General features: G+C 33.2%; 1 protein-coding gene across 3 annotated transcripts in view; it reads right to left on the reverse strand.

The window, feature by feature from the left end:
• The window catches only part of si:dkey-6n6.1, a 215547-nt gene extending 199778 nt beyond the window's left edge, over positions 1-15769 (reverse strand). Inside the window, exons 1-7 of one of the 3 annotated variants that reach the window (XM_073909030.1) lie at positions 15740-15769; positions 15457-15580; positions 15314-15375; positions 8735-8839; positions 6623-6754; positions 5429-5592; positions 2025-2559 (exon numbers count right to left, since the gene is read on the reverse strand). In XM_073909030.1, coding sequence (XP_073765131.1) covers positions 2025-2559; positions 5429-5452 — 559 coding nt within the window. In that variant the 5' untranslated portion in view covers positions 5453-5592; positions 6623-6754; positions 8735-8839; ... (1 more) ...; positions 15457-15580; positions 15740-15769. 3 annotated transcript variants of the gene reach the window in all.
• Between the last annotated feature and the right edge of the window lie 73 nt (positions 15770-15842).

Here is a 15842-nt window from a genome sequence, read left to right on the forward strand (position 1 = left end):
ATAATAAAATATAATATAATAAAATATAATATAATATAATATAATATAATTTAATATAATATAATATAATATAATATAATATAATATAATATAATATAATATAATATGATATAATATAATATAATATAATATAATATAATACAATATAATATAATATAATATAATATAATATAATATAATATAATATAATATAATATAATATAATATAATTTTGTTAATTGTTAATAAATTAAATGACAATTATTTACTATTTTTAGGCTGCAGAATTCTTGGGCTGCAGAATAATTCTCTTAAATAGATCATTTAATGTCATGAAATGCAAATGTCAATGATTATGGCACTAAATGTACTTTTAAAGGGTGTCTTCTGTAAATCATAGTAAAAATACAGCTGAATTACACTCTTTTTTTTGATTATTAAAAATAGAAATGAATTAAAATACCCGTTTGATCTACTGTATATTTAATTTACAAATAAAACATATATGAAAGTAAATAAATCTAACTTATTTTTAGGATGTTCATACATTTTACTGGAAAAAAAATATTTAATATGAACTATTATTTTCAGTGTATTCCTAGCCCTCATGACCCAGCAGGAAACTTGATGTCAAAACAACATCTAATTGACATCAGAAAAAAAAAATATATATATACTCTTCGAGGTTCAGTGATCAAATTTTCCAACATTTGGTTGCCATTCTTGGAGCATGTCAAATCTCTAAAATGTGACGCAGTTACTGTAGAATGAATTGTTGCCCATCTTACACTTTTAGTTTGTACCTTCCAGATGAGTACTAGTGCTGATAATGCACAAACATACTCTTTCTTGACATAAAACCACAAGTTTGAAGAACGTGCCACCCCCCAGCCTCTTCAGTTTAATATATTTTCTCTTTTTTTCTCTCTCTTAATTTTTATTTTCCTTTCTTTTTTCTTCTTATTATTTATTTTACCTAATAAACCGTGCTGCCAACCTCAACTTTCGGTACCCACCTGTTTATATGCTGAATTTGTAAAATGAATGCACATCATATATTGTTTATGCACATCATATAATGTGTGTTGCAGAATATGAGTTAAATAGTGTGGTTTACTTTCTTTTTTAATCAATTTTGTACTGTTATTTATATATATATATATATATATATATATATATATATATATATATATATATATATATATATATATATATATATATATATATATATATATATTAATAACAGTACAAAATTGAAAAAATAAATAAATATATATATATATATATATATATATATGCATGTATGTATGTATGTATGTATGTATGTATATATATATATATATATATATATATATATATATATATATATATATATATATATATATATATATATATATATATATGTGTATGTATATTTATGTATGTATTTTATATTTGTTCTGTTATTTACTCTTTTACTTTTGCTTGTTAACTGTCACAAAAATCCAAATAAATAAATCTTTAAAAAAATGTACATCAAGCATTGACATGGTCAAAAAAACATACAAATAGATTTGCACACTGATGCCCTTTTGACCACCAAAATAACAACATAACATAATTATAATATAATAAAAGTTTTACTCATCCGAAAGCTTCAATTCCAAATGATAACATTTACACTGGACGTTGTATCCTGTTGAACCTATAGTGCATGTAAACTACCTTGATTATCAAAAGGCCATCAAATTGTAAACAAACAAAATACATCAAAACTCACTTTCATACTGAAGTCTATGTGTAATGATGGTTTTCTTGTTTGTTTTCTGTAAGTGATTAATTAAGTCGTGATAACGATAAAACACAAGGGAAAAAATATTTGAATGAATGGCCTCTTAGGACTTTCAGGACTGTCCTGTTATCAATTTTGACGCCAATAGTAGAAGTTTATTTACAGGCGTTTTGACATTAAGGTAGTCAAATCCATTAGCATTTTTAATGTAATTTTTGACACATTTATTGATGTCCCAAGGTGCCCGCTGAAGACCAGGGTAAACCTATCTCACCTGCTAGAAAGAGACTCCTGACCCCTGCATCTCTGATGATGGGCATTTGTGTAAGACGAGTGTTTCCACAAGCGATGAGAGACTCTGAAAGCAGACAGCCTGATGGAAGAGACTCCATATGAACAGAGGTGCGAATGACTGGATGTCCAGCACCTCTGTCCACTGGTCTCCCAGCGGGTGCAGGCAGTGGCCTTCCAGCAGGCAGGATCACGGATCTTCTTGTGGGAAGAGCGAAGGCTGGTTCCGCTCGTGGTGCAGCTGGTTTAAGTGTGGGAGGCATTACTCGTCTTTCCACTGTCACGGGCCGGACAGCAGATCTGAACACTGATATACTGCTGTCGTCGTCATCGTCATCGCTGTCACTGTCGTCCTCTAGATAGTCGTCATCATCGTGGTCATCACTGTCGAAAGGGATGGGCCTCATGAACTGAGGGTCTGTGGGCACTGCGGGAATCTTGGGAGGCTTTACAGCATCCAGACTCACTCTCACATCTTGGTTTTTCTTTGCTTGCTTCCTGGGTATGGAGGGCCAAACCTGCAAAAAAATAAAATCAAAATAAATAGATGGATGGATAGATGGTTATAGCTAGTTAGATACACCCATCGGTATGTGGATGCATGGGAGGATGAAAACAAATATGAGATTGCTGATATATGAATGGATGGACAGAAATATGCATAGATGTTAAATAGACATACCAGTCTATATAGATTTAAAGTATTGGTTAGATTAGTAGACAGGAAAATGGGTTGTTATGTTAGATGGCTAGATTTGCACATTGGTATGTGGACAGAAGACATAAGGTAGATGACTAGATACATGTTGTAGGGTCCAGCCAGTTGGTCCAATGACGGTATCCACTGGTGGATGAAGGTTCACTGCATGTTCGGTCTTTCCAGTGCACAATGTTGATCTATATTAAACTTAACTCATATCTGACTCCAATTTTAGTATGAGGTGGCTTAGAATATTAATATATTTATCCTTGTTTTATCTGACTCCAATTATAAAACATTGAGAAGGTTATTTTGTTTCCTTTCACATTATTTTAGATTATGATTGAATATTCTTTTGATTTGTTATTATACCTTATTCTCATTTACTCAGATTCCGATAGCATCCCGAGTCTTGCACCGGCCGGGTATACAATCTCTTAATACAAGCTTGTCAGTCTTGGTCATTAAACAGAGGCGATTAACCACTCTCCTAAAAAGGCAGAACCCTACTTACTCAATTTAGGAGATTTTTATGTGGTCCCCATAGATCTGTTATCTACTAATTCAAGACAAAGTATTTTAATAATAATCGCACAGGATTATAAGTTTGTAGATGAAGGCCTAGACATTTCAAATGATATCAAACATGATAGTTAAAGTCAGTTTGGTTAATCTAGAACATTCAAACATTGAAATGACCATATGTGTGAGATGGGGGGATGAAGCTGAGTTTCAGCATACTCAGATGCAAATGCAGCAGGAACTGGTTTTTCCCGCATTCGCATTGTGAAGTCACCAGTCTCTGTTTTCAGCTCATGTTTTGAATTGTCAAAGATATCAAAATATTTGCAATATTTCAACTCTTACAATGTACAGGTGTATGAACTGAAATTTGGTGGACAGGTGTGTGGATGTATAGATAGATGGAACAATAGAAAAAATGAAGTTTTATTTTTGCTTGGGTTTATTTTTACTTTTCAGCCTGTAACATGGAAATGAGGCAGGCAGATCGTATGTAGCTTCAGTACGTTATTGGTTGAGAGCCCACGAATAGAACAGTGAGCTCCTCTGAACAAAAGACCAGAGTTTTTTAAGATAATGAAATAATTTGCGAACTGAAATATGGTCTGCCTAAAATACAGCATCCGAAACTATTCGAACCCCAGCAAAAACCTATACTGTAAAAGGCAATTAATTAGTTGACTTTGAAGTGAGTAAGCCCATTGCCTTTAATTATTAGGTAAATCCACTATGTGCATGATTATAAAAATTCATTTAAGTCAACTACTCAGTTCTCAATGGGTTTACTCACTTTTTTTAACCTAATATGGGTTTTTGAAAATCACCTTCCATGCAGTGTGTAACAGTTTGTAATCAAAACATCCCGCTGAGGTTTAAATCTGAAAGTGCACTGTGTTAATTTATTCCTAAATAAAAAAATTGTGTTGGGTTCGGATCTTTTGCCTGAACGATGATGTTGGTACATCACCAAATATGTAATGCTGGATCCGCTAAAACGTAAGGCTCCTTTCCCTTCAGACACTAGTGGAGCATGGGATTGGTCATGACACGAAGATGATGATCACTCACAGATGAAGATTCGGTTAGGGGGAATAAAGGGTTAAAATTCATTTTCACAACAATACCACAGTATAGCCATCCTAGTGCTGTGTTTGTTTCAGTCATTTTTCTGATTTTTGATACAATAACCTACGCTGCAACATGGGATTCGTCTGCTGTTTGCTATTAAAGGAAGAAGCAGTGGAGACTTTTATGTATGGGACTTTGTCAGACTTTGTCAGTAACTGCTACAGTTCACATGGGCCAGTTTCTTCTTCCTCCGGATCGTAACATTTAAGTTTAATTAAAATTGCTGGCTTATTTCTGTGGTTTGCAAAATATGTGTTTAAGTGTGTGTCATGACTTATAATCACTTATCTATTATAGATCAGTGCTGTACTGTATCTCTCAGGCACATACTGCATCCGAAACCACGTAGAAAATGTGGCGCATGCTTCTTTCTTTACCGATTTAAATGTGTTTCTGAACTCGCGGTCCTCTGCCATTTGTCTTTGCTATGTCCACCATCAGCAGTTCCTACACACGCACAACATGGTCAACTTTCAAAATAGTTCAACTTTTGCCACTGTGTGGATTAATACTGAATGTGTGTCTGTGTTATTACATGGAGTTATTGTTAAGAGAAGAGTAATATGCTGGTCTTTAACTGCATTGCTTTATTGCATTCCTACATTGGGCTCTCACATACTGTAGTCTGCTACTTCATAACCGTGGTGGGGATTTCTCTCTGTCTTGCGCTGAACCCAGTTGACCAATCACAACAGCCTGGGTCATTAGACCAATCACTGCAGATTAGCCTCATGCAAAGCAGGGGTTTGGGAATAAATGAATCGCTGAACGAATCATATGGGAGTCGTTAGGATAATTAAATAAAAAAGTTATTTTTAATTATAATAATTATTATAAGACAATGAAAGTGACTGTTGTTGGAAACCCCCAAAACCAAAATATGACCTTTTTATAATACATATTAGGAACTCTTTAAATTCAAGTAACTAATCGCTTTTTATAGTGTATCTAAAAGTACAATACTAATACAATAAAATAATAAATCTGTAGAACATAAAGAATGCTAGACTTTTCGATTCCACATCTACTGTACATACTTCTTTGGCTGGGACGATCTCCATCTTGCTCTTCTTGGGCTTCACCTGCCGAACCTCCGTCTCCACAGGTGGTTTTCCATTTCCTGTCAGTCTGTTTTTCTGTCTTTTTTTCCCCACAAATGGTGGATTGTGTTTCCCGACCACAGACTTCAGGGTGGGTGAAGCTAGACATGGTGTGGAAAACAGAAAATCAGTACCCACCGCCGGGCATCCCAATCCCTCATGGCACCTTTCCCACCACCGCAATGCACCAGCACTGAGACCCAGTGTTTAACATAATTCCCAGCCGGCATTACCACAGGGATGTCCAGCGGTTTCTTTAGGTCTTACTACTAATGGTTAATCTGATTTTTACTTTAATGGAAAACCAAAAAGCAATTTTTAAAAAAAGATTTGGAGATAAAGTTTGTGCCCAGTACAATTTACATTTAATATGATCAATTAAATTGTTTATAGGGACATTTATAATGCTGCAAAATATTCTGCATCAAATTTATATAAAAAATCTGAATTTTTGTTGCTAATAAAATGTCAAAAAATTCAAGCAGCACAACCATTTTCAACATAAATTATAAAAGAAATGCTTCTTCTTCTTCTTCTTAAAGGGATAGTTCACCCAAAAATTTCAATGAACTGATTTATTCTCTCTCATGTGGTTTTAAAACTTTGAGTTTATTTCTTCTGTTGAACACAAAAGATTTTTGTAGAATGGTGAGGTTTGGTATCCATTGACCTCCATCGGGAGGAAAAAAATGCTACGGAAGTCCATGTGTGCCAGCAACCAGCAATCTTCAAAATAACTCCCTCTGAGTTACAGAGAAGAACAAGAGTCTCATAAAGGTTTTGAGCGAGTGAAAGGTGGGTAAATGATGAGGTAGTTTTCATTTTTGGGTGAACTATCCTTTTAAATTAGCATAATGGAAGGATATCTGAAGGATTATGTGACAATGAAGACAACCTTTTAACATCTACTAATATAGTAAACATGTACTGGCAACTTTATTAGTGCTTAACATAGCAGTATCGTTTCAATACAATGAAACTTTGTCTTTGAGAGTATTGCATTAAAAAAATTCAAGCCTTTTTAGCCTATATTATGTTAATGTTTGATGCTGTCTTATTGCGTGTGCTGGACCTAAATCAGTCATAAAGACTGTGAATGCTGGGATAAAAAAATTAAGGTTGTTCCCAAACCTCTTGCTGAACATGGTATGGTTCGGCAGCTCGCTGCACCATATTTACACTGGCACACACTGCACGGCTCCGGAGACCAGACAGCCCCCTCAAACAGAGAAATCCCATTCACCAAGCACTGGCTGCTGCGTCCTGGCATTAATCCACAAACACAGAAATGCAGAATTCAGCAGATCCAAGAGTAACTGGACACTTAAGTGGATTACATAACAGGTGGTGATAATGTAATGTAATGTAATGTAATTTTATGTAATATAATATAATATAATATAATATAATATAATATAATATAATATAATATAATATAATATAATATAATATAATATAATATAATATAATATAATAAAATATAATATAATATAATTTAATATAATGGTTTTAATGTGTAAATAATGAATGTATAAATGGATACACAATATTTCCATCAAGTTCACAGTGGCGACAAATATTTGGAAATTTCTACACTTATATATCAACAAATACAATTATGTAATTATTACCTAAAATGAAATTATTAATACAATATATTATAATCATTTTTATTTTTTTATTATAAGTTCATATTTCTTTTTCATAATGAACAATAATATTTATATAAATACATAATAAGCATTTATACATTTCCTTTCGTTTCTTAAGTGAAATAACCACTTTTTTTGGCAATTTTTATTGCACACAATACTACAATACTATAAAAACCCAATATTATGACAAAATCTTTTCAAACAGTCAAATAACGTTTCCTAAAGTTAAATACTTATTCTGCGACATTTACAATTGCGAATAAATAGAAATATTAATATGTAATCCCAATATTAGGAAAAAAAAAATTTTAATTCTTAAGCATATTACTAAGTGAACAAAAACTTATTTTAACAGCAAAAATAAATACAAATATCAATATGGAAATTAAAGATAAAGGTAAATACTTGTTTTTCAACATTCAGAATTGCGCAAAAAACGCAAATATTAAGATCCAATCCCAATAAAACATATTTAAAAAAATATTCTAATGATTTTATTAAGTAAAGAAAAACTTTTATTTTAACAATTTAAATGCACAAATAAATAAAAATATCAATATGGAAATCACAGAAAATGTTATTTTTTTAACATTCAAAATTGTTCAATAAATGCATTTATTAAGATCTAATCCTACTATCAGGAAACATACACTTTTTTTACACATACAAATTTTCTGCTGCTTGTTTAAACTACTTATTTGAAGCAAGCTGAATCAACACGATTCTTGAGATTTCTTTGGGGTCAAATTATAGTTTTATTTGTGATTCACTTAAATTTCCAAAAACATTTAAGCTCACTTGATCAATTTGTGTTGGGACAACATGAAGGAATTGTGTGGAACCCAGCATTTTTTTACAGTGTATTTAAAAAATATTGTTATTATTAAGAGAACAAAACATTTTAGATTTTAACAATTACAACTGTAAAAATAAATAGAAATGTCAATGTGGAAATCACAGATAAAGTTAAAAACTTATTTTTCAACATTTAAAATAAATACAAATATTAATTTGTAATCACAATATTAGGAAAAATATTTTAATATTTTTAAGTGAACAAAAACTTTTGTTTTAACAATTGCAGCAGCACAAATAGAAACATCAATATGGAAATCACTGATAAAGTTAAAGACTTTTTTTCAACATTCAGAATTGCAAAAAAAATGCCAATATTAAAAAGTAATTACAATATTAAGAAACGTATTAAAAAAAACTTGTTATGATATTATTAAGTGAACAAAAATGTTTATTTTAACAATTACAATAGCACAAATTAATAAAAATGTCAATATGGAAAGCATGGAAAAAGTTTAATACTTAATTTTAAACATTCAAAATTGCACAATAAATACAAATACTAATATCTAATGCCAATATTAGGAAAACAAACATACATATTCTAATGATATTTTAAGTGAACAAAGCACTTATATTTTAACTGCACAAATAAATACAAATTTCAATATAGAAATCATGTTCCAGTTATTAAATTACCAAAAATTAAATATAATTATTAAAATCATCATAAAATAACACACAAAAAATACAAACCTTCATTAAATAATTATACACTACAAGCATCACTCACCTGGAAGGAATGGGTTATCATACTCAAGTGCATCGTCAGTGGGTAAGAAATGCTTGGAGCTCCTCTGCCTCTCTCCTCGTCCCTTCTCAGGCTTACCCTCGGCTGCTAAAGCAACCAAACACAGGCACAAACACACAGCTAAAGGCTTGTTGTGCATTATCGCTGCACACAGGAGTCAGCTCAGGTGAGAAGTGTCTGAAACAGCTGTCTCAATGACTCTGAGCGATACACCTTCTCAAAGGCCAGTTATATTCTCTGCCTCTGGAAATCATGTTCAACCCTCTGAGAAAAAAAAAAGAAATGCAAAAGGTGAGAGTGTGGAGGAAGGAATGGAGGAACGGAAGCAGGGGAGTGAGAGGGAAAAAAAGAAAAAGAAAACAGCTTCAACAAAGCGCCTCTTTCATTTGCCCTGAAGAACCACCAACCGCCTCTCCATTCACTCTTAACGAACGCCCATCAATTCCCAGAGCCAAACTAACTATTAAAAAAATCTTATCTTTGACACGATTTCATGCCTTGACGTCAATGGATGCACTGCCAGTGAGTGGGAGCTCAGATTTATGTGCTGCTGATGAATGAAACATAACTTTGAGTCTCTCTTAATGTGCTCATTATTATTTGTGCTTCACTGCGAGTGTGAGTTTAATGGAAGAGCAGAGAAAACACTGCGATATGAAGGCCAACTTTGTTTGTGGAAGGGCCAACAGCACCACACTCCTGACAAATTCTTCAAGTTCCTTGGACTTTTTTTTTAAAACTTGTTTGACCATGTGACCCCCCCCTCTCTCTCTCTCTCTCTCTAAGACTGACCATAGCAGTGCTTACAGAGGATGTTGCTATGACTCAGTTGTGATTGGCTCAATTGTGATTGGTCAAAGAACATTCTACAAGAGAGGTGTCCAAACTCGGTCCTGGAGGGCCGGTGTCCATCATAGTTTAGCTCCAACTTCCCTCAAAACATCTCCCTGGATGTTTCTAGTACACCTAAAAGAGCTTTATTAGCTAGTTCAGGTTTGTTTAACTGGGGTTAGAACTAAAATATGCAGGACACCGGCCCTCCAGGAAAGAGTTTGGGCACCCCTATTATATGGTGTGCAATTATATTTAGATAAACACAGATTAATGTTAGGAATAGTTCACTCAGAACTGAAAATTCTGTTATGATTTACTCACACTTGTCATCAACTTGTTAAAGTATTTCTTCTGATGAACACTTTTCTTTAAACCTGTAACCACTGACTTCCACTGGATTTGTCTTTTCCACTATAGAAGTCAATGGTTACAGATTTCCAACAATTTCCAAAATATCTTCTTTTTTGTTCAACAGAAAAAGGAATCGCGTAAATGAATGGAACCACTTGAGGGAGAGTGAATGTGAATCTTTTTTCGGGGGGTAAACTGCCTGTTTAATATGTTGATTCCAGGCAGATCTTGATGCTTTACTGTTACACATCACTGCGTTGAATGACTTCAGGTTTTTCAAGTAACATCACAGCCATCAACAGCTTGAAAACAAACAAACAAACAAACAAACAAACAAACAAACAAACAAACAAACAAACAAACAAACAAACACACACACACACACACACACACACACACACACACACACACATAGCTAAAAAATATATATATACACTAAATATAAACATTCTGAAATTATTCATGTGGATGCCCTTCCAGGATGCAAAACAGTACTGGGAAACACCCATACACAATTATTCACACACATACACTAGGGGCAATTCCATTTGTTTAATTCACCTATAGCGCATGTCTTTGGACTGTGGGGAAAGTAGATCACCCAGAGGAAACCCACACAAACACAGGAAGAACATGCAAACTCCACATGGAAATGCCAACGGGTCCAGCCAAGATTCAATCTACTGACCTTCTTGCTGTGAGGTGACAGCACTAAACACTGAGCCACTCCGAAATTAAATTTTTGAATGACCCATTTTGCTTTGTATGAGATACAAACGAGGAGTTTGAGGACAAAAATATATATATTTAATATCTTCAGGTGTGTAAAGCATAAGGGGAATAATTGACTCTGCTTTAGAGACTTATTAAGAAATAAGACACAACATTTCAACAGCCGATCATCAATTACTCGCATACAGAAAATAGAAACAAAAGTCACATGTGAGTCACATGAGATTAAAATAGAATGTTTTAAATTATTATTATAATCTATGATTTTTATTTAAGTAATTCTTTTTGGCAATAGTATTATTAATAGAATTTTTTTTTTCAGAAAAAAAAATATTTTTTGTATATAGTTTAACCACTTATTGGACAAATTTGATTCCACAAAAATGTAAACATTACTATAAAACATAATAAGACAAAAATTCAAATTATCTTTTCTTATTCAAATGATTATATAACAGTTTGCATGAATATAAAAAAGCATTTTAATAGAATATTTTAAATAAATAAAGCTTTAAGATACCCTTAGATTAAAGAGGCCAACTTCCAGAGAAGGGCCTTTCTAAGGGGGGTTAGTTGTGGTCTAATGGTTAGAGAGCGGAGTAGAAGAGTGCAAAGAGTTCAAATTCATAGTATCTTAAAGCAGTAAAAAAACAACAACACCACCTAAATCACTTTTGCTAATGACAAGATTCTGAAATGCACATATGATGGATAACATGTGAACGAGTGTATGATTCTAATGTGCTGATTTGAAGCTCAAGAAACATTTCTGATTATTATTAATGCTAAAATAACAGCCATGCTGCATAATATTTCAATAAAATTATATATATTTTTTTCAAGAATCTTTGGTTTGAGCAATACAGTGCACAGTACTTTATTTTTTACATTAAAATGTATTAACTGTCACAATTGTTCTATATAATGCATGTATAAACATAAATATTATTTTCTAAAAGATTTGAACAATGAATATTATGTGATTTTAATATAGTAAACCGACTGAAATAATCCAACTAAACAGAGATCTTAATCATTTAAATAAAAGATTATTCAGAATAATTACTTTTTAATAATAAAATATAGATTTTTCCTTTGGGTGTTAGAAACCATTGATTTTGAAGAATATGATTGGGAACACTTTTAATGAACATTTTACCACATTAAATCATGTTCAGCTGTGCAAATCCACTGTAAACTTTTGCTTTCCTTGCATTTATGCTATTGACCAGAATGAGTAATAATTGGATGATTTATTTTCATTAATAACTATCAAAAGAACAATCTAATAATTGTGATCATCTGTATCATTTTAGGAATAAAAGAGAAGGAGTTTAACGTATTACATTCAGGATCAATTAATTCAATTTACTGTTTAAAAAGGAAAAATCTGTTTAATAAAGGCTTTTCAGAATATAGAGCTTAAACTGTGCATGTAAATTTGGTCAGAAAAACAACATTAGCACAAAAGTGTAAGCCTGTTACGATTAATTAAAATGTATTTGGAGGGGTATGGGACAAATAAGACATTTAGTTTTGCTTAATTATGTTTGCATCTCCTACACTCCAGCTTTTTATAAACTTTTTTTTGTTTGTTTTTACACAGAACATTATTAAGCAATTGGATGTAATACTTCCCTACTAGACCAGCCCTGAGCTTCCTGTCGTTCATTCAAAAATAAAAAATCTGAATGTTCATGGAAACAAACAGCCATTTTAAATTGGTAAACACTTCACCCACACCTTCCTGCCTTGTAAATCTGACCAAAACACAGACGATACCAGATATAAATGTATTAAACAAACAAGAGAGAAATGGTTTTAGCTACATTCTTTGTTTGCGGTCAGTTGCTGGAATGAGACAGTATGTAACGATGCTTCCAAAAATATGGCTTGATATGCAGTTGAACTATGCCGACCTCAGACAGCAAACAGTCTAGTGCAATCTTTTTCTTCATGACAACTTGAGAATCAGTGTTTACTTTTTTTTTCTCTCTAGAATTCTCCATCCGTAAACACACACGGCTGGAGCCAACCCTGTCGAGAACATGATAAATACCACCCAGACTGTTCATGCACTGTAGAGAATGAAAAACAACTTTAAAAAACAGAAACTGCAGATATACAGAACAATAGACAAAAGGACAGATAAACAGATCAGACAGACAGACAGATAAAACAATAGATAGATAGCAAATAAAACAGTAGGTGGACGGACGGACGGACGGACGGACGGACGGACGGACGGACGGACGGACGGACGGACGGACGGACGGACGGACGGACGGACGGACGGACGGACGGACGGACGGACGGACGGACGGACGGACAGACAGACAGACAGACAGACAGACAGACAGACAGACAGACAGACAGACAGACAGACAGACAGACAGACAGACAGACAGACAGACAGACAGACAGACAGACAGACAGATAGATAGATAGATAGATAGATAGATAGATAGATAGATAGATAGATAGATAGATAGATAGATAGATAGATAGATAGATAGATAGATAGATAAAACTATAGAATGACAGACAGACATGGATGGATGGATGGATGGATGGATGGATGGATGGATGGATGGATGGATGGATGGATGGATGGATGGATGGATGGATAGATGGATGGATAGATGGATAGATAGATACTGTGAGTAGATAGATAGATAGATAGATAGATAGATAGATAGATAGATAGATAGATAGATAGATAGATAGATAGATAGATAGATAGATAGATAGATAGATAGATAGATAGATAGATAGATAGCATAAACAGACAGAGAGATAGATAGATAGACTGATTGAGCAACAGATAGATAGAACTATGATAGATAGAATGACGGATGGATGGAGACAGATTGACAGAACAACAGACAGACAGATGCTTTCAGAGAAATACGTCTCTTGTTTATCTCTTCTGTAGCTGGCTGATTTGGGAGCAGTTTGCTTTTCTTGACTCATTAAAAAACCGCCTACATGTAGATACTCCTCAGTCCTCTCTATAACAACAGTGATTACTGGATATTTATTTTTAGAGCTCGCTGGAAGATTTGACCGCAAGAGTATGGTGTGGATTACAAGCAAGTGCAAAGTAACCCACATTTTGCTGACAGCCCCCACGCCACCATTTAGATCTGTATTACGTTTATTTGTTAGATTTATTTGTTGTTTTTGTTTACATCCTGATTGCAAAAGGCACATCTGTTGACTGGGTCTAATGAATCTGGATGGATGGAATGGGATGGATTGATTGATTGAATCCAGAAGCCTTAAATAATTTTTTTTGGGCAGCATTGTTCTGTCTTATGTAAAAAAGTATGTGTGTAGTCTGTCTCAGGTTGTGCATAGGCAAGTATTTGTAGTATATAGTTGCTGTGCATAACACAAGTTGCGAATTGTGCAACTTTATAAACCTACATGTGTTGCTCAGGCCTACTTTGTTAAAATATTCGTATAATATTACTAATTAAGGCCTAGCTCTCCACCCAATTAGGCTAATTAAGTAATGACTGAAAGAAAAAAACATGAATGCTTCATCACGGCCCGGCCTGAAGATAGTGGCAGGAAATATAGGCCCGACCAAGTCTGGGCTCCAGCAGAGAATCTAAACGCTAATAGTTAGTAGTTCACTGTGTTTGTTACGTCCAGTGTTGTGTTCATATTTATGGTTATGCATATTTTTGTAGCACCACGATCTTGTGAGACACGACATCTCTATTTCATTCCATTTATGTCAGCATGTAGTGGAATGACTTGACTTATGATCGTCAATAATTACAATAAATTATAAGAACTTATTTCTATACTGGCAATAACAACTTTTCAAAGTACGTCATTGTGCTGGTAATTAGTTACAATTTTACTGTATTGTTATGGCACATTTGAAATGAAAAATAAAGAAAATAAATTAAAATGAAGCCTAAGGAAAACCCAAATGTGAATGAAAAACATGTAAATTATACATATTACCTTGCCATCAAATAATCAATAATTTCTCATATTTTAATTGTAAAAAAAAAAAAAAAAAAAAAAGAGTTGAACTGAGAATTTTCATCTTAACAGTCAAAAATTGCACAACACAACCCCCATCTTTACCTATTTCTGTTAAATTTAGTTGTATTTTCATTCTAAAGGCCTCAAGCTCAATTTTTTTAATGAATAAAAATTAGTTATACTGGACTGAGAATTATATCTTACACTGTCAATAACAAAAAAAATTAAAAAGTATGATCTTTCCTCAGTAAGGTGTCCTAGCAAAACACCATCTTCAGATATATTATTATTGGTTTACTTTTGATGTCTAAAGGTCTCAAATTCACAACTTTTAATGAATAAGAGGTATGCTGGATTGAGAATTATATCTAACACTCAATAGCAAAAAAAAAAAAAAAAAAGTATAAAACTGATCTTCCTCAGTAAGGTGTCCCAGCACAACATCATCTTCACATCTGGTATTATTTGTTTACTTTTGTTGTATTTTCAGTCTAAAGGTCTCAAATTCAGAACTTTCATGAATAAAAAGAGTAACACTGGATTGAGAATTATATCTAGCACAGTCAATAACAAATATATACATAAACAAACTGACCTTACCTCAGTAAGGTGTCCCAGCACAACATTATCTTCACATACCTTATTATTTGCTTCCTTTTTTGTTGTATTTTCAGTCTAAAGGTCTCAAATTCAGAAACTTTCTACAAAAAGAGTTATACAAGATTGAGAATTATATCTAACACTGTCAATAACAAAAAAAAAGGATATAAAAATGATCTTACCTCAGTAAGGTTTCGCAGCACAACATCATCGGCACATAAGTTATTATTTCAGTTTACTTTTCATGTGTTGTCAGCCCAAGGATATCAAGCTCAAACCTTTCATAGTGGATAACAAACCTAAAGTCTTAAAGATCATGTAATATTAGCTGATAAAAGCCCAGTTTCATCTAAACAAGATAATAGTTTAGCGGTAAACCGTTCTGTATTGCATATACAGCAGAAATATATTATGTCTTGTCATGAGGTTTAGATCAAAGTATTGAGGTCAAATAGTATCACTAGCCTTTGTTTTGATCAGAACTGGCCCTCTAGTGGAGAAATACCCATACAACCAACGCTCTTCAGGAAGCCCTTCAAGATTCCGTCATAGTGTTTCAACCAATCAG

The sequence above is a fragment of the Danio rerio genome, chromosome 8, assembly GCF_049306965.1.
Source record: "Danio rerio strain Tuebingen ecotype United States chromosome 8, GRCz12tu, whole genome shotgun sequence".
In the NCBI taxonomy this organism is placed as follows: domain Eukaryota; kingdom Metazoa; phylum Chordata; class Actinopteri; order Cypriniformes; family Danionidae; genus Danio; species Danio rerio.